The sequence below is a fragment of the Saimiri boliviensis genome, chromosome 6 (genome assembly GCF_048565385.1).
Source record: "Saimiri boliviensis isolate mSaiBol1 chromosome 6, mSaiBol1.pri, whole genome shotgun sequence".
In the NCBI taxonomy this organism is placed as follows: Eukaryota; Metazoa; Chordata; class Mammalia; order Primates; family Cebidae; genus Saimiri; species Saimiri boliviensis.
In genome coordinates this window covers 127,035,668-127,058,433 of record NC_133454.1, presented here as the reverse complement: position 1 = coordinate 127,058,433, position 22,766 = coordinate 127,035,668, and the positions used below count along the sequence as shown (strand labels likewise).

At 54.2% G+C, this 22,766-nt stretch overlaps 1 protein-coding gene across 2 annotated transcripts; it reads left to right on the top strand.

Annotated features, from left to right (window-relative positions):
* The first annotated feature begins 13,855 nt into the window (after nucleotides 1–13,855).
* On the top strand, nucleotides 13,856–18,046 carry CABP2 (calcium binding protein 2). Of its 2 annotated transcripts, none has more exons than XM_003941191.3 (7): nucleotides 13,856–14,017; nucleotides 14,577–14,747; nucleotides 15,216–15,246; nucleotides 15,893–16,027; nucleotides 16,828–16,937; nucleotides 17,048–17,195; nucleotides 17,821–18,046. In XM_003941191.3, exons 1-7 carry the CDS (start codon nucleotides 13,976–13,978, stop codon nucleotides 17,844–17,846), a joined length of 663 nt encoding a protein of 220 aa, XP_003941240.1. In that variant the 5' UTR covers nucleotides 13,856–13,975; the 3' UTR covers nucleotides 17,847–18,046. The 2 variants fall into 2 exon arrangements, with proteins under 2 accessions (XP_003941240.1, XP_010350249.1); XM_010351947.2 differs by having other exon boundaries at nucleotides 14,577–14,751.
* The last annotated feature ends 4,720 nt before the right edge of the window (nucleotides 18,047–22,766 follow it).

Genomic DNA, 22,766 nt, shown 5'->3' with positions numbered 1-22,766 from the left:
CCCGTGTTCAAGCAATACGTAATCTAGTGGTCATCTATTATCCATTACTGTATCTTTGAAGGAATCAAGGGAGACTTTTGATTATTCTAAAGTGTCCCCGTTTCATTAGACTGTATAAAATGAAGAAGTGAAATTTTGAAGAGGTGCCTGATGATAGGCAAGTTTTTCCCAGGGGTCAATAAGCTGACAGCAAGCCCAACCCCAGCCAATGTAAAGCTAAGTGCCCTCTTAGAGCTGGGGTCAGTGATGTTATGTAATTGTATATTACAGGGCTTTGGTTGTCCCAATATACACTGACCCGAGAACCAAACGTCAATACACTGGTAACCATGAGTTTCATGATCCCAAATAAGAGACAAGTTATTTATAGGTTGATTAAATGGCCGACCAAATGGCCATAGGAATCTCTTGGGGGTGCAAGCCTGTATGGGATGGGAGTTGTTAAGCAGGAGGGACTCAGGATGTTACTTACCTGTTTATTTCTTTAGGTCTTCTACACCCGGCCTTAAGTGTAGATCATGGTGTCTTTCTTAGGTACCTGCGGGGACTCATAAGAAACAGGTGTAAGCCGGGCGCGGTGGCTCAAGCCTGTAATCCCAGCACTTTGGGAGGCCGAGGCGGGTGGATCACGAGGTCGAGAGATGGAGACCATCCTGGTCAACATGGTGAAACCCCATCTCTACTAAAAATACAAAAAAAAATAGCTGGGCATGGTGGCGCTTGCCTGTAATCCTAGCTACTCAGGAGGCTGAGGCAGGAGAATTGCCTGAACCCAGGAGGCGGAGGTTGCGGTGAGCCGAGATCGCGCCATTGCACTCCAGCCTGGGTAACAAGAGTGAAACTCCATCTCAAAAAAAAAAAAAAAAGAAAAGAAAAAAGAAACAGGTGTAATCCTCCAGCCATGGTGGTGGCTCACATCTGTAATCCCAGCACTTTGGGAGGCTGAGGTGGGTGGATCACCTGAGGTCAGTAGCTTGAGACCGGCCTGGCCAACGTGGTAAAATCCTATTTCTATGAAAAATACAAAAATTAGCCAGGTATGGTGGTACACGCCTGTAATCCCAGCTACTCAGGAGGCTAAGGCAGGAGAATTGCTTGAACCTGGGAGGTGGAGGTTGCAGTGAGTGAGATAGCGCCACTGTACTCCAGCCTTGGTGACAAGAGTGAAACTCCGTCCCCCTGCCCAAAAAGAACCAGATTTAACCTTGGACAGGTGTGCCCAGCTAGTGAGTCCCTGAAGTTTAACAGCAGAGGGCGCGCTTAACAATACTTAATAGGGGACCCTCCATTTTTTACTGTAATTGATCTTTGCGGAATCCTTCTTTCCAAGTTTTTTTGTTTTGTTTAGTCTTGTTTTTGAGATGGAGTCTTGCTCTGTTGCCCAGGCTGGAGTGCAGTGGCTTGATCTTGGCTCACTGCAACCTCCGCCTTCCAGGTTCAAGCAATTCTCCGGCCTCAGCCTCCCAAATAGCTGGGATTACAGGTGCCTGCCACCATGCCTGGCTAATTTTTGAATTTTCAGTAGAGATGAGGTTTCACCATATTGGTGAGGCTGGTCTAAAACTCCTGACCTCAAGTGATCCATCCACCTCAGCCTCTGAAAGTGCTGGGATTACAGGTATGAGCCACCACATCCAGCCCCTTCTTTCCATGTTTTTAGTAAGATGAGGCCTCATGACTGAACATGGAAGCTATAAATATCTACGGAGGTGGTCCCGAAACATGTATGTTAAACAAACATGCATGGAACATATGACTCTGTGTGCCTTGGGGCTTAAACCTTGCCTGGCATGGTCCTAGATATGTTCATAATTGGATATCTTCTTTCCATAGAGTCTGTTGTGTCAGTTTTATAATCTTTGTTTCAATGTTAATGCTGGTTAGCTGTGTCTGAATTCCAAGGGGTAAAAGGTATAGCAAGGCTGGTCTGACCCCTGGCTTCCCATCATGGCCTGTTAAGGGGCTTAGAATTGTATTTATTTCTTTAGTACATATATCCCCTTTTTTGTCAAGGTATGCCAGAGGCAGTATCAACGGCCAAGATTTTATTATTTATTATTTATTTTTGAGACAGAGTCTTGCTCTGTCACTGAAGCTGGAGTACAATGGTGCAATCTTGGCTTGCTGCAACCTCTGCCTCCCCGGTTCAAGTGATTGTCCTGCCTCAGCCTCCCTAGTAGCTGGGATTACAGGCACACACCACCATACCTGGCTAATTTTTGTATTTTTAGTAGAGACGACGTTTTACCATGTTAGCCAGGCTGGTCTTGAACTCCTGACCTCAGGTGATCTGCCCACCTTAACCTCCCAAAGTGCTGGGACTACAAGCATGAGCCACTGCACCCAGCCTGCCAAGCTTTTATTTTGTCCAATAGCGATCCCAAGGTGGTGTGCTACCTGTCCTGGGTCCATTATGTCCCTTGATGGGATCCCTAAGGCCGAGGGACTTAGAGTCAAAAGATGTATAGTCAATTAAACATTCCAGGTCAGGTGGGAATGGAGCTAGGCAGGCATTCATCAACTTTAGGACTCCCTTTAAGCAACATAAGAGCAGGTTCCTGGATCTCATGCACGAAGGAATTCAAGGTAAGCTGAAGAGTGCAGGGAGAAGACAGAGTTTGTTGAAAGCTACTCCATGACAGAGTAGGGCATCCTCAGAAAGCAACAGGAAGGGTGCGCCATCTTTGTTTTAAGTGATACATATATATATATATATATATATATATATATATATATATATATATATCATATGAGGTGGGCAGATCACTTGAGGTCAAGAGTTTGAGACCAGCCTGGCCATGGTGAAATTCTGTCTCTACTAAAAATACAAAAATTAGCCAGGCATGGTGGTGGGCACCTATAATCTCAGCTACTCGGGAGCTGAGGCAAAATAATATATAATATATATTTGCTTGAATATATATATATTTTTATATATTAATATATAAATATATATATTTATATATATTTATATATATTTATATATATATTTATATATTTATATATTTATATATATATTTATATATTTATATATTTATATATATTTTTATATATATATATATATATATATATATATATTAGTCTTTGCATAGACAAGACCCATATATGGGTCCCTACATGCAGGTGGGCTGACAGAATGACAAAAATCAATATTTTATTGATTTGAAGAAACTTTAATAAAACTGATATTTTATTAAAGTGTTATTTTATCAAAGCACATTTATTCCAAAGTGCTGGGATTACAGGCATGAGCCACTGTGCTCAATGTCTTAATAGTTGTAAGATGAAATTGATTTCAATTTGGGAGGCCAAGGCAGGAGAATTACTTGAGCCCAGGAATCAGAGACCAGCCTGGGCAACACAGTGAGACCTCATCTCTAATTTAAAAACAAAAATGGCTGGTGTGGTGGCTCACACCTGTAATCCCAGCACTTTAGGAGGCTGAGGTCAAGAGTTTGAGACCAGCCTGGCCATGGTGCAACTCTGTCTCTACTAAAAATACAAAAATTAGCCAGGCGTGGTGGTGGGCACCTATAATCCCAGCTATTCGGGAGCTGAGGCAAAAGAATCGCTTGAACCCAGGAGGTAGATGTTGTAGTGAGCCAAGATCGTGCTACTGCACTCCAGCCTTGGCAGCAGAGCAAGACTCCATCTATAAATAAATAAACAAAATATCAAGATGGACGTGGTTTAAAAATGGTGTCACCCTGGCTCTCCCAGGCTCCCTAACATCGGCACATGGCCGCATGCTATGGTCATGAAGCTATAGCTCCTTCCGGGCTGGAGACTTCAGCATGATCGGGGGAAAGTTCACTTTCTGTAAGTTGCTGGAGTCTGTCAGAAGCTGCTTCCAACCAACAAGGTGACCACTTTCCACACAGGGTTTGGGGAAAAACAGGTAAAACAGGCAATTACGCAAGTTGATAAAATTCCTATTTTATAGGAAATTACATAAATTCCTATAAAATTACAGGAGACCCTCCTTGTCTGCTGACAGACTTTGCAGATAAACCTCCCCCCATTAGTTTCTTGCCATAGATTTACCATCCAACAGCAATCACTCTTGGAAGCTTAAAGCTGCTTCATTTTTCCTGTCATTTCTCTAAAACGTATTGTTCTTTGGTGAAGATACTATGTGAGCGAAATCTCATCACTGCTTGGACTGGCTTTTCACTGAGATTGCTCCTGGGCGATTGTTGGTTTTTCTTTTGTTCTTCTATTACAGGGGTCCATTCCAACTAACAACTCATGAATGTTGAGGAAAAGACGATCTTTTCTCCCCCACATAGTCTGCAAACCATTTCTTGACTGAGCATGAAGGTGAATGCAGCCTTCAATCGCCGAGGGCAGAGATGCGTGGGGCCTCCTGGACCTGGGAGGGCTGTATCCTGGTGGAGCCCCTTATTGCCTCACTGCAGGCTCAGCTGGCCCCCAGTCCAGGTGTTCCCCTGGCTGCCCCTCCCCCAGAGGGCTCAGAGCCGTAGGAGGGACGGAGGTGTCCTTCCCAGGTGCAGAACCGCCCACCTGTCGGGGACCATCTGGGACGGGTAGGCACGTCTGCCGGGGGTCTCTCAACCTGCAAGAGGGTCCCAATACCTGGAAGAGAGCGTGCGCTTGGAGAAATATGAAAGAGACAGAGAGAAAGCGAGGCATCTGGAGGGCTGGATGGGCCGTGCCTAAACAGCAAATTTTATTTTTCAAAGGTCAGGAATAAATACACTTTCTTTGCTCTGGTTTACGTCATAGCAAGAGGAAATGCAAATCTATGCCTCACATGGCCTATACAATAGAGAAGTCAGCTATGCAATCAGTGGTTGTAAAAAGTAACAGAATTTCCTGTGATCACAAAGCTTGTTTACATCCAGACATTATTCCTCCTGGCTGCAGGTATTTCTGCTTTGATCTTGTTTTAGAACTGAGATGTGAAAAGGTTTTCTGGTTTTCCTCATCAGAATCTCTTTTAACCGGATTCTCCTTTGTCTGCTCTTGACTCAACTTATCTCAACTTCCCCATTCAGGAGTCTCTGAGTCAGAAATCAAAGCCATCCCTTATGGTGGCATTTGCTTTGCAAATATCCCGACAGTTAAACCATTACCTAGGGTACAAGGCAGTCAGGTAAGTAAAGAAAAGGTTAAAGCTTATTCTTAAAGAAAGAGTCATAAAACGTTAAAAGCAGGAACCAGTTGCTGGCAGGGGGTCACTCAGTCTAGCAGCACCACATAGTTTTAGGCTCAAACGATATCATGGTTGATATTAGAAACTGATCATTCATCTTTAAGTTCCTTCCCCCCCGCCCCCGATAGCTCGACTGCCTCCAGTAGGAAACTGTGTTTGGGATCAAACTCACCGTAGAGTGAGACTCACGCCTTTTGGGGGTCTCACACAGGAATGTTCCCCACACCCACCCAAAGCATGGGGAAAAAATCAAAACATGGCCCTGATCAGGGGTACCCCCTACACGGAGCGCTCACGGTTGGGCGCACTTCCCCTCCTCCTCATTTGAGCTCCCAGCTGCCTAGGCCTGGGGGGAGGGGAAGTGGTGCCAGGGCTGGGATCTCATCCCTGACTCACAGCTGGAGGAACATCTGTCCATGTAGCAGCTTACAAAGAGCTTTCACAGAAATGATCTCATTTCATCTCCACACAACCTGGGAGGGAGGGAGTCACGTTCCCATTACACAGATGAGGACATCAAGGCTCAGAGGAACCTGCTGTGGCCTGGAGCACCTGCTCCTCCTTTGTGCAGAAGCATCACAGATCTGAGAGTGTGGGAGGACCCTTTGTTGTCCAGCAGACTGCCCCCCTCCCGCCACCGAGCGGGCTGAACGTCCAGATGGCTTGCTCCCACGGTGCTGTGGTGTTCCACGTTCTGAGACCAGGACTTGCACTGTCACCAGGCTGGAGTTCAGTGGCACAATCTTGGCTCACTGCAGCCTCGATCTCCTGGTCTCAAGCGATCCTCCCACGTCAGCCTCCCGAGTAGCTGGGGTACAAGCACATGCTACCATGCCCAGCTAATTTTTGTGTTTTTAGTAGAGACGGGGTTTCAGCATGTTGCCCAGGCTGGTCTTGAACTCCTGAGCTCAAATGATCCGCCCACCTTGGCCTTCCAAAGTGCTGGGATTACAGGCATGAATCACCGTGTCCAGCCTAAACAGCTTTATTGTTATATAAGATTCACCCTTACAAAGCCTGCATTCTGTGGTTTTACATAAATTTACTGTTGTGCAGTCATCACCCTATCTAATTCCAGAACATGTTCATCGGGCCAAAAAGACACCCCATGCCCATTAGCAGTCCCTCCTCTTTCCTCATCCCCCCAGCCCCTCGCAACCACTAATCTACTTTCTGTCACTATGGATTTGCCTATGCTGGGCATTTCATGTAAATGAAGTCATACAGTATTTGTCCTTTTGTGTCTGTATTTGTCACTTAGCATACCGTTTTCAAGGTTCATCTATGCAGTAGAATGTGTCAGCACTTCATTTCTTTATATGGCCAAGTAATATTCCATTGCAGTGATAGATCACCTTTGTTTACTCATTCATCGTTTGCTTGTGTGGAGGGGGGGCGGGGGGTTGTTTTGTTTTTGATACAGAGTCTTGCTCTGTCACCCAGGCTGGAGTCCAGTGACGTAACCTCGGCTCACTGCAACCTCTACCTCCTAGGTTCAGGCGATTCTCCTGCCTCAGCCTCCCGAGTAGCTGGGACTACGGGTGCACACCACCACGCCAGACTAATTTTTGTAATTTTAGTAGAGATGGGGTTTCACCATGTTGACCAGACTGTCTCGAACCTCTGACCTCAGGTTATCCACCCGCCTCAATCTCCCAAAGTGTTGGGATTCCAGGCGTGGAATCTCCATGCCCGGCCTTTACTCATTCATAGTTGATGGACATTTGGGTTGTTTCACTTTTTGGTCTACTATGAATAATGCTTTTATGAACATTTCTGTAGAAGTTTTTGTACAAACTTACAGCAGTTTTTGTTTTGGTTTGGTTTGGTTTTTTGGAGACAGGGTCTTGCTCTGTCACTCAGGCTGGAGTACAGCTCCTGAGTAGCTGGGACTACATCGCTGTGCCCGGCTAATTTTTAAATTTATTGTAAAGACAGGGTCTCCCGTTATTGCCCAAGCTGGCATTGAACTCCTGGCCTCAAGTGATCCTCCTGCGTTGGCCTCCCAAAGTGCTCAGACCACAGGCATGTTTGCCTGGCCCCAAACTTATGTTTTCAGTTCCCTTGACTGATATACCTAGGAGTGGAATTGCTGGCTCACGGGATAACTCATTTTGAGGAATTGCCAACGTCCTTTCGGAAGTGGCTGCACGATTTTAGAATGCCATCAGCAGAGTCTGAGCGTCCCAATGTCTCCACGTCCTGACCCAGGGTGGTTAGCGTCCGTCTTTTTTTTTTTTTTGAGACGGAGTTTCGCTCTTGTTACCCAGGCTGGAGTGCAATGGCACGATCTCGGCTCACCGCAACCTCCGCCTCCTGGGTTCAAGCAATTCCCCTGCCTCAGCCTCCTGAGTAGCTGGGATTACAGGCACACACCACCATGCCCAGCTACTTTTTTGTGTTTTTAGTAGAGACGGGGTTTCACCATGTTGACCAGGATGGTCTCGATCTCTCGACCTCGTGATCCACCCGCCTCGGCCTCCCAAAGTGCTGGGATTACAGGCTTGAGCCACCGTGCCCGGCCTGCGTCCGTCTTTTTGTTAATTATCCTGGTGGTTATGAAGTAGCATCTCAACGTGGGTCTGTTTGAGGTGCTTACCAGGTACCAAGCTCCAGGTTCGACTTGTGGGGCAGACAAGGGAAAAGAAGCTCTCATCTTTGCCATTAGAGGAATCACAGTTAAGAGCGAAGGGAGAGAGACACGAGTCTTTCTTAATGCATTGATTAGTCTGTGCCAGGCAATGAATCAGCTAGACACCAAGAGAGACACCAAAACAGGCGGGATGTGGTCCGTACCCTGATGAACTCTTTTAATGAAGAATATAGGACCCTTGCCAGGAGCCATGGCTCATGCCTGTAATCCGAACACTTTGGGAGGCCACGGCAGGAGGATCACCTGAGGCCAGGAATTCATGACTAGCCTGGGCAACATAGCGAGATGTCATCTCTGCAATAAATACAAAAAAATATGGCTGGGCATGGTGCCACATGCCTATAGTGCCAGCTACTCAAAAGGCTGAGAGAAAGATCCCTTGAGCCCAGGAGGTCAAGGCTATAGTAAGCCATGAGCCATGATTGTGCCACCGTACTCAAGCCTGGGCGACAGAGATCCTGTCTCAAAACATGCGTGTACGTTTGAGTGTGCGCGCGCACACACACACACGCACGCACAACCTTCACCAGCAGTCCATCCTCCCAGCAGTCTATCTACTTCCATCTATCTCTCTATCCATCTAAAGCCTCATCTACCCAGTCATCCATCCATCCATCCATCCACCAAACATTCAACAGCAGTCCATCAAGATATTCACCTATCCATTTATCCACCCATTTATCCACTTACCCATTTAACCACTTACCCATTTAACCACTTACCCAGGTAATCATTGGCCACCTGTCTATCCATCCCTCCTCCATTCATCCATCTATCTATCCAACCATCTACCCAACAAACTATCTATGCAACCATCCATCCATTTACCAACCATTGCACCACCACCTGTCCATGTGTCCAACTTCTCAACCACCAACCCAACTATCCACCCTCCTGTCCATCCGTCCATTTAAACACCAGTTCATCAGATTCCACCCATCCTTCCAACCATCCCTTTTACCCAAGCAACCATCCTTCTACCCATCCGTCCCTCTGTCTACCCATTAGTCAAACCCCTGATCCACCCATCCTGGACACTGGAGCCAGAATCCCAGCTTGGGTAAGACATGGTGGGCAAGTTGAGGGCACCGGGACGAATGCTCCAGGATGCTGCTCATTGAACACAGCCCGGGGGGGATTTCAAAGCCAGGCTTTCTCCTCCACTTAGACACAAGGCCTTCGCTCCCCGACTGAAAACTCTCGACCACCTATACTCTGAGCAGTTACAGACCCCACTGTTTTGGATACTTTGAGACACACGTTTCTCACCAGTTCCCACTTTTGAAGATGGTTATTTAGACATGAAATTATTCATCACATGCGGTGCCCACTGTGTTCTGTGTGGCACACACACCTTCCTGTGTGCCAGGAGCCTGCCAGGTCCTGCCATCTAATTTCCACAATGGCACTGGGAGGCAGATGCTAGGTCAGCCTCCACTTTTCAGATAAGGAAACTGAGGCTCAAGGAGGTGATATACCTTTCCCAGGGTGACACCCTGTGTGCATGGGGGAACCCAGGCCTGCCGGCCCTTTCTACGGCCTTGCAGAGAATTCCTGTCTCCGAGGAATGTTCTCAGAGACCTTACTGTCTGGGAGGCAGTAACAGGGTGTTCCTGCTCTCCACGTGGAGAGGTAGAGCTGAAGGACACTGAAGTCTGAGGCGATGCTTTCCACTCACCTCTCAACCCCCGCCTGTCCTCAGATGTGGCGGCTTTCCTCTGCCTGGGTGGCTATCCCCGCCCTTTGCTCGGCCATTCCCATCATGCTCTGCTCTTAGCTGGCATGTCAGTTTTTTGTTTTGAGACAAGAGTCTCACTCTGTCATCTAGCCTGGAGAGCAGTGGTGCAATCTCGGCTCACTGCAACCTTTGCCTCCTGGGTGCAAATGATTCTCATGCCTCAGCCTCCCGAGTAGCTGGGATTACAGGCGTGCACCACCATGCCAGCTAATTTTTCTATTTGTAGTAGAGACAGGTTTCGCCATGTTGGCCAGGCTGGTCTCAAACTCCTGACCTCAAATGGAGTTTGGGCCTCCCACAGTGCTGGGCATGAGCCACCTCGCCGGGCCGAGGCCTCCCTCCTGACACCCAGCCATTGTCATTCTGGTTTGCTGGATGTACATCTCCCAGCAGATGAGATTTCAGGAGGCAAGGACTGGTTCCAGCGCCCAGGAAGGCACAGAGCAGGTGCTAGACAAACATTTGCTGCAGATTCAGCCTCTCTAAAATTTTCTCTGACCTCCTGCCACCTCCAGAGGCCACTAACTCTTTCCTCCCTCCCAAGGGTCTCTGTGCAACACACCCTGCCAGGTTCCGGCTCCTGGGGCACTCCAAGTTCAAGGCTGATCCCTGCCAGGGCCGCCGGCTCTCACCCAGGGCCAGGTAAGGTTAAAGACGAACAGGCAATGCCTGCAGTGTTACCTTCTCCCTCACCTCCTCCAGGAAGCCTCCCTGACGGCTGGGCCAATGACCGAAAGCACTTGGAGACTATCTGGGGGCTCTTTTCCTGCTTAGATGTACTTGAGAGTGGGCTTCTCTGGGCAGACGGGGCCTGTGACATAGCCCCAGCAGCTGGCCCAGCCAGCCTCAGCTATTTGCTGAGGGAATACATGAGTGGATGGCCGCGTGCGGCCAAGAGAAGCCAGAGCTACCAGCTCAGGTGGCAGCACCTAGTAGGATCTAGTTCCCTTGGACAAAGGCCAGCGTGGGGGGCAGGTGAATAAATCATGAGGGGCCTGGAATGGAGCCGGGGCAGGACAATGACCTCATTCTGGGAGTTGAAGAGCGGGCAGCTGGGTGGTGAGTGGGCTGAGGACATGGCAGGGAAGCCTGGGAGGCCAGAAGGGGCTGCCTGGCCCACCGTCACCCCTTTGCCTTGAGAAGCAAGAGGCTGAAGGTCAGCAGGACCAGGCGGAGGTCCTGGCAGGAGGCAGGGAAGTGGGCAATGGGGAGGAGGGAGGGAGGTGGGCAGTGCAGAGGGACCCTGGGGAGGAGGAAGAGAGGGAGGAGGAGCACAGAGGGACCCTGGGGAGGAGGGAGGGAGGGAGGGGGAGCACAGAGGGACCCTGAGGAGGAGGAAGAGAGGGAGGGGGGAGCACAGAGGGACCCTGGGGAGGAGGAAGAGAGGGAGGGGGGAGCACAGAGGGACCCTGGGGAGGAGGAAGAGAGGGAGGAGGAGCACAGAGGGACCCTGGGGAGGAGGGAGGGAGGGAGGGGGGAGCACAGAGGGACCCTGGGGAGGAGGAAGAGAGGGAGGGGGGAGCACAGAGGGACCCTGGGGTGGAGGGAGGCAGGGAGGGGGGAGCACAGAGGGACCCTGGGGAGGAGGAAGAGAGGGAGGGGGGAGCACAGAGGGACCCTGGGGAGGAGGAAGAGAGGGAGGGGGAGCACAGAGGGACCCTGGGGAGGAGGAAGAGAGGGAGGAGGGAGCACAGAGGGACCCTGGGGAGGAGGAAGCGAGGGAGGGGGGAGCACAGAGGGACCCTGGGGAGGAGGAAGAGAGGGAGGGGGAGCACAGAGGGACCCTGGGGAGGAGGAAGAGCGGGAGGGGGGAGCACAGAGGGACCCTGGGGAGGAGGAAGCGAGGGAGGGGGGAGCACAGAGGGACCCTGGGGAGGAGGAAGAGCGGGAGGGGGGAGCACAGAGGGACCCTGGGGAGGAGGAAGCGAGGGAGGGGGGAGCACAGAGGGACCCTGGGGAGGAGGAAGAGAGGGAGGGGGAGCACAGAGGGACCCTGGGGAGGAGGAAGAGAGGGAGGAGGGAGCACAGAGGGACCCTGGGGAGGAGGAAGCGAGGGAGGGGGGAGCACAGAGGGACCCTGGGGAGGAGGAAGAGAGGGAGGGGGAGCACAGAGGGACCCTGGGGAGGAGGAAGAGCGGGAGGGGGGAGCACAGAGGGACCCTGGGGAGGAGGAAGCGAGGGAGGGGGGAGCACAGAGGGACCCTGGGGAGGAGGAAGAGCGGGAGGGGGGAGCACAGAGGGACCCTGGGGAGGAGGAAGCGAGGGAGGGGGGAGCACAGAGGGACCCTGGGGAGGAGGAAGAGAGGGAGGGGGAGCACAGAGGGACCCTGGGGAGGAGGAAGAGCGGGAGGGGGGAGCACAGAGGGACCCTGGGGAGGAGGAAGCGAGGGAGGGGGGAGCACAGAGGGACCCTGGGGAGGAGGAAGAGCGGGAGGGGGGAGCACAGAGGGACCCTGGGGAGGAGGGAGGCAGGGAGGGGGAGCACAGAGGGACCCTGGGGAGGAGGGAGGCAGGGAGGGGGAGCACAGAGGGACCCTGGGGAGTAGGAAGAGAGGGAGGAGGGAGCACAGAGGGACCCTGGGGAGGAGGAAGAGAGGGAGGAGGGAGCACAGAGGGACCCTGGGGAGGAGGAAGAGAGGGAGGGGGGAGCATAAAGGGACCCTAGGGAGGAGGGAGGGAGGGAGGGGGGAGCACAGAGGGACCCTGGGGCTCTGGGCTGGGGAGGTGGGAGAGGCCTTTCCAGAAATCTGGAGCTCTCCTGGGAACAGGATGATGGGGAGACTAGGAAGAGCAAGGAAGATGGACCAATGTGAGGAAGGGCCTTGGGACCACATGGGGAGGGAGCCAGCAGAGAGATGGGCTGGGTGCGTCAGCGATGGCAGAGACACCGCTGGACCCAGACAGAAAGAGACAGCGGCGGGCAGAGGGGATGGAGACGGGGACACAGAGGCCGAGGGGCAGAAAGGGGTGGGCGTGAGATGGAAACCGAGCAAGGAGAGTGTGTGGGACAACGGGCAGGGGGCCGAGAGCCAGAGAGATGGAGGCGAACGCTGCAGGGAGGAGGCCGAAGGCAGGCGGGGGGCCGCTCGCCAGGGCCAGGAGGACAGTCAGGAGGAGGCGGGGGCACAGTCCGTGGCCAGCATGAAGGGCTTCACCAGACTAGCAGGGCTGCATGAGGGGCCACATGGAGCCGGGGAGGATGTGAGACTCTGGGGACACGAGGCTCTCCCGGCTTGTGGAGGAAGGGACAGAAAGAAGAGAAGCAGGGACCCGGGCCACACTTGCGGCCGCCCACCAGGCCACTCTCCCACAGGACTGGGGAGGCCAGACGGGGACAGTGTCCCTCAGCCAGGAGGAGGTGCCGCGCCCTCATCTCCATGGCCCAGCCCCAGGGCCCAACAGATGGCAGCCTCCCCACTGGGGACCCCAGCCCCTCCAGGGGCACCCCAGAAACCAGCCAGGCCCTTGGCAGCCCAGCAGCTACCCGGCGGCGGGCGCTCCTCCGGGAGCTGGAGGCCCAGGTGCAGGCAGCCTACGGGCAGGTAATGCGGGCAGGGGGTGAGGGGACCAGAAGCGAACAGCAGGGACCCACGCCCCAACCAGCGGCCCCAGAGGACAGACCCAGGACTCAGTCTAGGGAGGGGACCTGGAGGCACAGGCCAACTGGGGGGGGGTCTCAGGTCGGCAGGTCTGGGGTGGCTCCGCTTCCCCACCTCTGCCCACACCGAGCCCTGCTGCTGCCCACAGCACCGAGTGGGCTCCCTTCTGCTCCTCACCCAAGGGCAGGGCACCAGTCCAGGCAGGGGGTGCCAAGGGCAAGCAAGTGAGGAGCCCAGGGCACAGCTGGGGTCCTGCAGGGAGAGGCAGGGGCTTCCTCGGCTGGGCCAAGTGGCTGCCTCCCTCTGGGAGGCAGTGTGGGAGGGCCCAAGTGTCCATACCGACCGGAATCTGTGCCATTCAGAGGCCTAGCTCACCCTGGCACACTGCGTGCCTGTCTTCCTCCTCCTGGGACCCAGGCCCTGCTTCTGAAGACATTAAATCTCCACCGATTGGGAGAGATTAGAGGCAGGGGTGGGGGGAGGTGCTAGAGAAAGGGTGTCTGGAAGACCCTCGGGAGGCAGTCTCGGGAGGCTGTGCTCTCCAGGGGGCCTTGGGCTCAAGTGGCCCCCCTCAGCAGCGGAGACGCTCAAAGATAATCCCGGATTAGGACCCAAGCCCCGGGCCCAGGTCCCCCCGCCTGCCCACCCGCCCCCGATCTTCCCCACAAAACCCCGGGAAAATCCCCGGCAGTACTCCAGGCTCTCACGGGGAGCAGCTGGGGGCTGGCAGGAGTCCGTGGGCAGCAGCATCCACCGAGGCCCAGCCCGGGCCAACCCCGGGGTTCCAGGCCTGGCATGGTTCAGAGCCCATGGGGAACTGTGCCAAGCGGCCCCGGCGCCGGGGGCCTAAGGTAGGAGGGGTCGGGGAGAAGCCCAGGCCAGGAGGCCAGGATGGACCCTGAGGGTCAGAAGGGATGGGCAGAGCCCTGTGAGGGCTGGGCAGGGTTGGGGGCTGCCCACTGCCCCAGGTGGAGATTTTTTCCTGGAAGCCATAGCCTCTGACATCCTGATCTTGGCTTCCACAGACCGCTGGGTCTCCCATGCCAGGCTCACCAGGTCCCCCAGCTGCCCGCCCAACTGCCCCGTCCCAGCTGCAGATCCCACTCCCTGCTAGCCAGCCTCCATCTGGGAGGCAGAGCTGGGCACAAGATCCCGCTCTGCCGCTGGCTTTCTCAGTGGCCTTGGCCAAGTCTCTTGCTTTTTCTGGTGCTCAGTTTGCCCAACAGAACAGTTAGAGAGACTCTTTCAACCTCAAGTGTTCATGGGTGAGGGTCCTCTGCCCTCCAGCCCCTCCTCTACTGTCCCGTGATGGGCTCCAAAGACAGAGGCAGCTGGGGCGAGGAGTGGGGAGGGCTGGCAGGCCCAGAGCTCAGCGGCCACTGCCCCGGCTCACACCCAGCTCTGCTGCAGGACCCCTGGCAGTGGCTTGGCTCCCCATCAAGGGGCCCCTGCCCCAGCCCCAGCTCCAGCCCCAAGGAGCAGAGGGGCCCCGGGCCGGGCGTCCAGGGCTACTCGGTGCTCAACAGTCTGGTGGGGCCTGCCTGCATCTTCCTGCGGCCCAGCATCGCCGCCACCCAACTCGTATGTACGGCCACCCGCCCACCAGCCCGCCTGCCCCTGCCCCTCGCTTTGCCTCTCCTGCAGCTGCGGGGAGGAGGATTGAGTGGGGACATCAGAGCAAAGGCACACAGATCTGGGGTGGGGGTGCAGAGACGGAAGAGAGATCAACAGTGACACGAGGCTGGCGGGGCCACGTCTTGAGATTCTGCCCAAACCCCAGATCCACCACAGCAAAGGGAGCCCCTGCCCCAGAAGAGGGTGACGGAGTAGGTGGGGATGGCCCGAGGAGCCACCTGGGCAGCAGCAGGGAAGGGGGCACCTGGTCGCCCAAGCCAGTGAACAGGACTGGGTGGGAACCAGGGCTGAGCAGTCAGATAGACACAGGCCCTGCCTGTGCGTGCTGGGGGCAGGGTTGGGTAGGGAAGCCAGAGGGAAGGGTGCAGCCCTCAGGAGGAGCAGGGAGTTCCTAACCGCTCTGTGCCCCTTCAGGACCGGGAGCTGCGGCCCGAGGAGATTGAAGGTACAGGGTTGGAGAAAGAACTGGTTCCCTGGAGGGGAGGTGGGCATGGGGTGGGGACGCGGGGTGGGGGGGTATCAGGTGGGGGCCTCAGTGTTTCCACGAGGAAGTAGGAGCAAGAAGGCTTCAGGGGACCAGTTCAGGGAAATGGGGACAAGACTGAGCAGGGAGGGGATGACAGATCCCCACCCAGCTGTCAGTTCCTTGGTCTCACTGACCAGGCAGGTGACAGGGCCCCTTTCACATTTGTGCATTCAGCTGACACTTTCAGGTGCTCACTGTGTGCCTGGCCCTGGCTGAGCGCTGAAACCACGACCCGCTAGATAGATACGGCCCGTGCCTTCCGGAGACCGACGTCAATTAGTCAGCTACAAGTACAAATGATGCACATGCTCTCCAGGAAAGGAACGAACAGGCCGGGGGAGGCCACGTGTCGAGGGACGGCTTCCTTTAGTAGGCGACATAGAACCAAACAGGAAGGGGGAGAGTGAGGAAATCTCCAAAAGGTCAGGATTTGTTTCCCCCCTGAGGCAGCAAAGAGAATCTGACGTTCAGAAGGAGGGATGACTGGACCAAGGGAGAAGAGTAGGCTGGTCCGGGCCAGGGTCCGGGGGATGCGGGGAAGGACTGACCTCACCCTGCCTGGTAGAGCTGCAGGTCGCCTTCCAGGAGTTTGACCGAGACCGCGACGGCTACATTGGCTGCCGGGAGTTGGGGGCCTGTATGCGGACCCTGGGCTACATGCCCACCGAGATGGAGCTCATCGAGATCTCACAGCAAATCAGTATGTGCCTCAAACCTGTCCCTATCCCCAGTCCTCCGGATACCCCAGCAAGACCCAGGAAGCCAAGCGGTCCAAGCACAGAGGTGGCTGCACAGGCTGTCCCCCAGAGCCCATGACCTGGGTCATCCTCAAGGCAGGCTCTGCCTCTGGAGAATCTCACCAGCCTCTAGGAGGCGGGCAAGGACTGAGACCCTCATTTTGCAGATGAGGAGACTGAATGGGCAAGTGACTTGTCTAAGGTCACACAGCAAGTTCCTTGGAGCCAGGACTTGAACCCAGCCGAACTCTTCAGGAAAATTAAGGAAAGCTCCAAGAAGTTTTTATTGAGATGGAAGTCTTGCTCTGTTGCTGAGGCTGGAGTGCAATGGCGCGATCTCAGCTCACTGCAACTTCCGCCTCCCGGGTTCAAGAGATTCTCCTGCCTTGGCCTCCTGAGTAGCTAGGATTACAGGTGCCCACCACCACACTTGGCTAATTTTTGTATTTTTAGTAGAGACGAGGTCTTACCATCTTGTCCGGGCTGGTCTTGAACTCCTGACCTCAGGTGATCCACCGGCTCGGCCTCCCAAAGTGCAGGGATTACAGGCCTGAGCCCCCGCACCCGCCGAAGAAGTTTTGAAAGTGGTTTTCCTTTCACTTTTGGCCAAATTTGTGCCTTGTTTGGAGGGCGATTTCCCTTGGGTAATACAGATGACCTAGGCTTTGGGCGCAGAGACAGGGAGGATCCATTCACAAAGGGAGGGCAGAGGGCAGAAGAGAGTGGGGCAGGGGTCTCTGATGCCCTGGGTCGGGACCCCCAGGTGGCGGGAAAGTGGACTTTGAAGACTTCGTGGAGCTGATGGGCCCCAAGCTGCTGGCAGAGACGGCAGACATGATCGGTGTCCGGGAGCTTCGGGACGCCTTCCGGGAGGTGCGGCCACTGGGGCTGAGGGCGGGCGGGGCGGCGTGTCTGCCGAGAGTGAGGGGCTGAGCGGGTGAATGACTGTCAGTGACCCGACGCCACGACCAACGCCGCCACAGTTTGACGCCAACGGGGACGGCCGCATCAGCGTGGGCGAGCTCCGGGCGGCCCTCAAGGCCCTGCTGGGGGAGCGCCTCAGCCAGCGGGAGGTGGACGAGATCCTGCAGGATGTCGACCTCAATGGGGACGGCCTGGTCGACTTCGAAGGTACCAGACGCCACACGTAGCAACATAGCCTGGAAGGCTCCTCCAGATAAGAAACCGCACAGCAAGCAGCCTGCACTGGGCACCAGACCCCGTGCCAGGCACCCCCAGGTCCGCTCCTAGTTAACCGCCACGGGGAACCCGAGAGGAAGGAATTGTCATCCCCATAGGCAGGAGAAGAAAGTCCACTCTCAGGAAAGCCTAGGCACTTAGCAAAAGCAAGTAGATGGAGCCAACATTTGAATCGGGGCAGCCTGATCCAGAACCCAGCTCTTCCTCTATGCTGCATTCCCATAAAGGGGAAAATGATTAAATCACGGTAAGAAGCCAAGGAAAATTACTATGCGGAAATACTTTCCCATAAGCAGAGCCCAAAGTTACTCCTGAGCTTCCTAGCAGTCAAAGCAAAAAGGAAAACAAGTTGCGTTACAAGAGTTTGTTTGTTCTTTCCCCCGTAAGACAAAGCCCCCTCTTCCTGGCCCTGAGGCCTATTCCCTATCAGATCCAGGGCGTGTCCTTGAAGACCCTCCCCTTGAACCACACTCCCACCTGCCCCAAGGCCTACAGATGACCTCACTCCTAGCGCAGTCCAGAGAGCAGACCCAAAACCTTGGCTTTGTCCTGGCAGAGTTTGTGCGAATGATGTCTCGCTGAGCCTGTACGGAAGCTGGAGGCAGCAGACAGGACTCAAGGACCACAGCCTCTGCCTACTAGCACGTCCCTCGGAGCCCGTCGCCTCCGGCAGGGATCCTCCTCTCCCCATCCCACTGTGTGCAGTGCCCTTGCCTGCCCCTCCAGTAAAGCCGCCTGGCCTCGTCTCTGCTTCTCTGACAATAAAGTTTCTCCAAGCCTGGAGGATGGCTTTTGCCTCTCATGTGCTCATCCTGGAGGCTCCAGTATTTGGGCCCCAAAATCAAGTCCTGGGGCTGTCCTCTCGGGTCACAGCCCCTTCCATCGTGAGCTCCGGAGAGGTGGGGACCCTCTTCTCTTCCTCCCTGGATCCTGGACCCAGCCCAGAGCAAGTCAGGAAGCATCCCTAGGAAGTAAACAGAGCCTTCTTGTCCGGGGCTCAGGCGTGTGTTGGCCTCCAGTTCCTGCTGCGTGTCCTGAGAACAGCTCCTGCCAGCTGTGACTACCTTCGAGCGTGGAGAAGGTGCCTTGGGAGGACTTTTCCCCAGCTTGGTCTCACTCCTCCTGCAGCAGCCTTGGAGGCGCACTGCTCAGAGCTCCCTTCAAGAACGCGCAGCTCCGCTTAAGAGGAGTGAGTGGTAGCAGAAGGGCCCAGCCGCTGGCCCCTTCAGGAGACACCTCAGCTTTTGGGCTGGCACCTGACTCCTCCAGGGACCACCCAACGCCACTGGCTGAGCACGGTGTGGGGAACCAGGACCTGAACACTTCTGCCTGAAGCAAGGCCCCTCTACGGGGCCATGTTTGCTCTGAGCTCCCGTTTGCGGCAGCCAAGGCAGACAGATCTGCGTGGAACCAGAGGCTGGCCTGCTGGGTCCTGCTTCCTCCGCCATGATCCTCCTTCCTGGAGGACCCTGGACACTCGCAGCATACCCCACCCCAGTCTTCAGGACCCCATTTTCCAGATTGAAGAAATTGACAGGCTGAGTGCCCTCATCCATTCCTGCTGCTATAACAAAATACCTCAGACTGGTATTTTATAAACCAAGCTCACAGTTATGTAGTCTGGAGAGTCCAAGGTCAAGGTGCGGGCAGCTGAGTGTCTGGAGAGGGCCAGGCCTCTGCTTCTAAGACAGTGCCTCGAGCTGCTTCCTCCAGAGGGTGCCTCAAGTAGAGGAAAGGCAGGAAGGGCAGGAAGGTCCGGCTACTCCCTTATCCCAATGCCACCCCCAGCCCTTCTATAAGGCACTAATCCCATCTGTAAGGGCAGAGCCCTCAAGGCCTGATCATCTTCTGAAGGCCCCACCCCTTCCCGTCCTTGCACTGCGGGATTGAGTTTCAACATGCATTTCAGACGGGACACGAACATCTAGGCCACAGCACAAGGGCTGGGTGCAGGGGCTCCGCATGCAGGCACTACCAGCACTCTGAGGCCAGGAATTTGAGAACAACCAGGGCAACACAGTGAGACGCCATCTCTACAAAAATAAAAATCAGCCAGGTACGGTGGTGCATGCCTGTAGTCCCAGCTACCTGGGAGGCTGAGGTGGGAGGACCACTCAAACCCAGGAGGTGGAGGCTGCAGTGAGCTATATGATTGCACCACTGTATTCCAGCCTGGGCAACAGAACAAAACTCTGCCTCTAAAAAACTTTTTTAACTAAAAAAAAATAATAACGCCGGGCGCGGCCGGGCGCGGTGGCTCAAGCCTATAATCCCAGCACTTTGGGAGGCTGAGGGTGGATCATGAGGTCAAGAGATCGAGACCATCCTGGTCAACATGGTGAAACCCCGTCTCTATTAAAAATACAAAAAAATTAGCTGGGCATAGTGGCATGTGCCTGTAATCCCAGCGACTCAGGAGGCTGAGGCAGGAGAATTGCCTGAACCCAGGAGGCGGAGGCTGCAGTGAGGCAAGATCGCACCATTGCACTCCAGCCTGGGTAACAAGAGCGAGACTCTCCGTCTCAAAAAAAAAAAAAAAAAAAAAAAAAAGAATAACGCTGGGCGCGGTGGCTCACGCCTGTAATCCCAGCACTTTGCGAGGCTGAGGCGGGCGGATCACCTGAGGTCAGAAGTTTGCAACCAGCCTGACCAATACGGTGAAACCTTGTCTTTAAAAAAATAAATAAATTTTAAAATAATAATAATAACATAAACAATAGCACCACGTCCAAGTGACCTGCTGGAGGTCACGTGGCCTCACTGCCCTCTATCCCCACACGCTGCCAGGTTGTTCTTCCTAAAATGCCACTTGCATTTTGCCATACCCCTGTTCAGGACCTGGCCATGATTCTCCATTACCCTCAGCTTAATCCAGGGCTGTGCCTGCACCAGAGGCCCCGAGAGAACATGGGACTGGCACAAAGCCACACACAATCAGGACGAAGGAAGGTGGGACTTGTACCCAGGCCCATGGCCTCTAAAACCACAGCGCCGACCAGGGAGGGTGCCTCAGGGTCAGAACTGCCCAGGCCAGATCTCAGCCTCTTCCAGCTACGGCACAGACCTCATCTGCAGCTCCTGCGTGCTGGGAGCAAACGAGCCTGACCTTCCTGGTCACAAAGGGGTCACTGGGGAGTTCCCAGTGCCTGCGCTGGTCCTCACATTGCACCTGCAAGATGGCCCTGGGACAAGGCAGGCAGGTGGCCTGGGACGTGCCCTGCACGGTCTGGAGCCCGGCTGCCGAGGTGCCGAGGTGCCAGGGCTGGCTGTGGTGGCCTGAGCACCACTCTCCCGGCAGAGCTCAATTAATCCTTAATCCTCAATTAGGTGATCACCGCTGCCAATCTGGCAGGCTTGGGGATGAGGATGAGTCGTCCCAGCCCCAGTAGCTTCTCTGGGAGCCAGGATCCACACTCCCGCCCTCCCTTCCACCACCCTCACAGCTGGTACAGATGGTATTGCTGTCTGAGAAGATGTCTGTCCCCGCCGCAGGGGCTGAAGGGTAGTGATGGCCATGAGGAAGAGGGAAATCAGAACCCCACTCAGGGCCAGCCTCCCACCACCTCCCCAGCCCTCAGCCTGGCAGGCTCTGTGGCAGGAGAACTGGAAGTGGCTGTGGGGTGGTCTGAATCGGGGCACTGTGTGTCTGCTGGCAAAAGAAGTGCTCCCAGCTCTCCCAAACCTCACACACCCCTCCCAACAGACAGCAGCTGGAGCAGGGGATCACTTGAGCCTGTGATATTGAGGCTGCAGTGGGCTGGGGAAGGAACAGCGGGCAGGCTCGAAACTATGGCGAGTCCAGACCCCTGCCCCCACCACAGGGGGCACCTACTACCCAACTCCTCCGACTCTTGCCAGTCAAAGCAGCCCCAAGCTATAAGATCTTCTAATTTAGCCGGGCACGGTGGCTCAAGCCTGTAATCCCAGCACTTTGGGAGGCTGAGGCGGGTGGATCACGAGGTTGAGAGATCGAGACCATCCTGGTCAACCTGGTGAAACCCCGTCTCTACTAAAAATACAAAAAATTAGCTGGGCGTGGTGACACGTGCCTGTAATCCCAGCTACTCAGGAGGCTGAGGCAGGAGAATTGCCTGAACCCAGGAGGCGGAGGTTGCGGTGAGCTAAGATCGCGCCATTGCACTCCAGCCTGGGTAACAAGAGCAAAACTCCGTCTCAAACAAAAACAAAAACAAAAACAAAAAACAAAGATCTTCTAATTTAGACTGGGCACGGTGGCTCATGCCTGTAATCCCAGCACTTTGGAACGCCGAGGCAGACGGATCACCTGAGTTGGGGAGTTCGACCAGCCTGGCCAACATGGTGAAACTCTGTCTCTAGTAAAAGTACAAAAATTAGCCAGGCATGGTGGTGCATGCCTGTAATCCCATTACTTGGGAGGCTGAGGCAGGAGAACCACTTGAACCCGGGAGGCAGAGGCAACAGTGAGCCAACATTGCGCACCGTACTCCAGCCTGGGCAACGGAGTAAGACTCTGTCTAAAGAAAAAAGCTATACATTCAGATTCATGCTTTAAGTATTTTGAGTATAGCATGCATTCAGTGAGTGTATAAATCCTAAGCTCACAGCTCAACAAAGTTTCCATGTGCATGCACCCAGGTAACCATCACCCAGGTCAAGATATTCCCTCCACCTGTTTCATTTTAGAGGATTGTAGGAGCTGGGTACAGTGGCTAACGTCTGTAATCCCAGCACTCTAGGAGGCCAAGGCAGGCAGATTACCTGAGATCGGGAGTTTGAGACCAGCCTGGCCAACATGGGGAAACACCATCTCAAAAATTAACCAGGCCTGGTGACAGGCACCTGTAATCCCAGCTACTCAGGAGGCTGAGACAGGAGTATCACTTGAACCTGGGAGGCAGAGGTTTCCGTGAGCCAAGATTGTGTCACTGAACTCCAGCCTGGGCAACAGAGTGAGACTCCATCTCAAAATAAGTAAATAAATAAATACAAATCAATCAATCAACAAAAGGGTTGTAGACTTACAGAATGACTGTGAAGATAGCACAGAGGGTTTCCAAATACCCCATACCCAGATTCCCCTATGTATCAGTCAGCGTTCTACAGAGAAACAGAACCAGTAGGATATCTCAGTAGATGATTAATTGATTCATTCATTCATTCATTGAGATATCTATAGGGAGTCTTTCAGTTGGCTTTGTGTCCCCATCATTGTGTGCGTTTGTTTGCTTTTAGCACATTTTACATTTTGGCACTACAAGTTGCTCCAGGATCATCTTGTATATTTCCTGCTCAAGTCCTAGAATCAGTCATTTCTCCAAGGAGCTCTGGTTCATTTTATTGGAGAATGGTATTAGACACCAAGATCTGGGGGAGGGCATGTTGCCTAATGCCTGTAATTCTTACACTTTGGGAGGCCAAGGTGGGAGGATCACTTGAGCCCAGAGTTCAACATCAGCCTGGGCAGCATAGTAAGACCCTCATCTCTACAAAAACATTTTAAAAATTAGCCAGGTGTAGTAG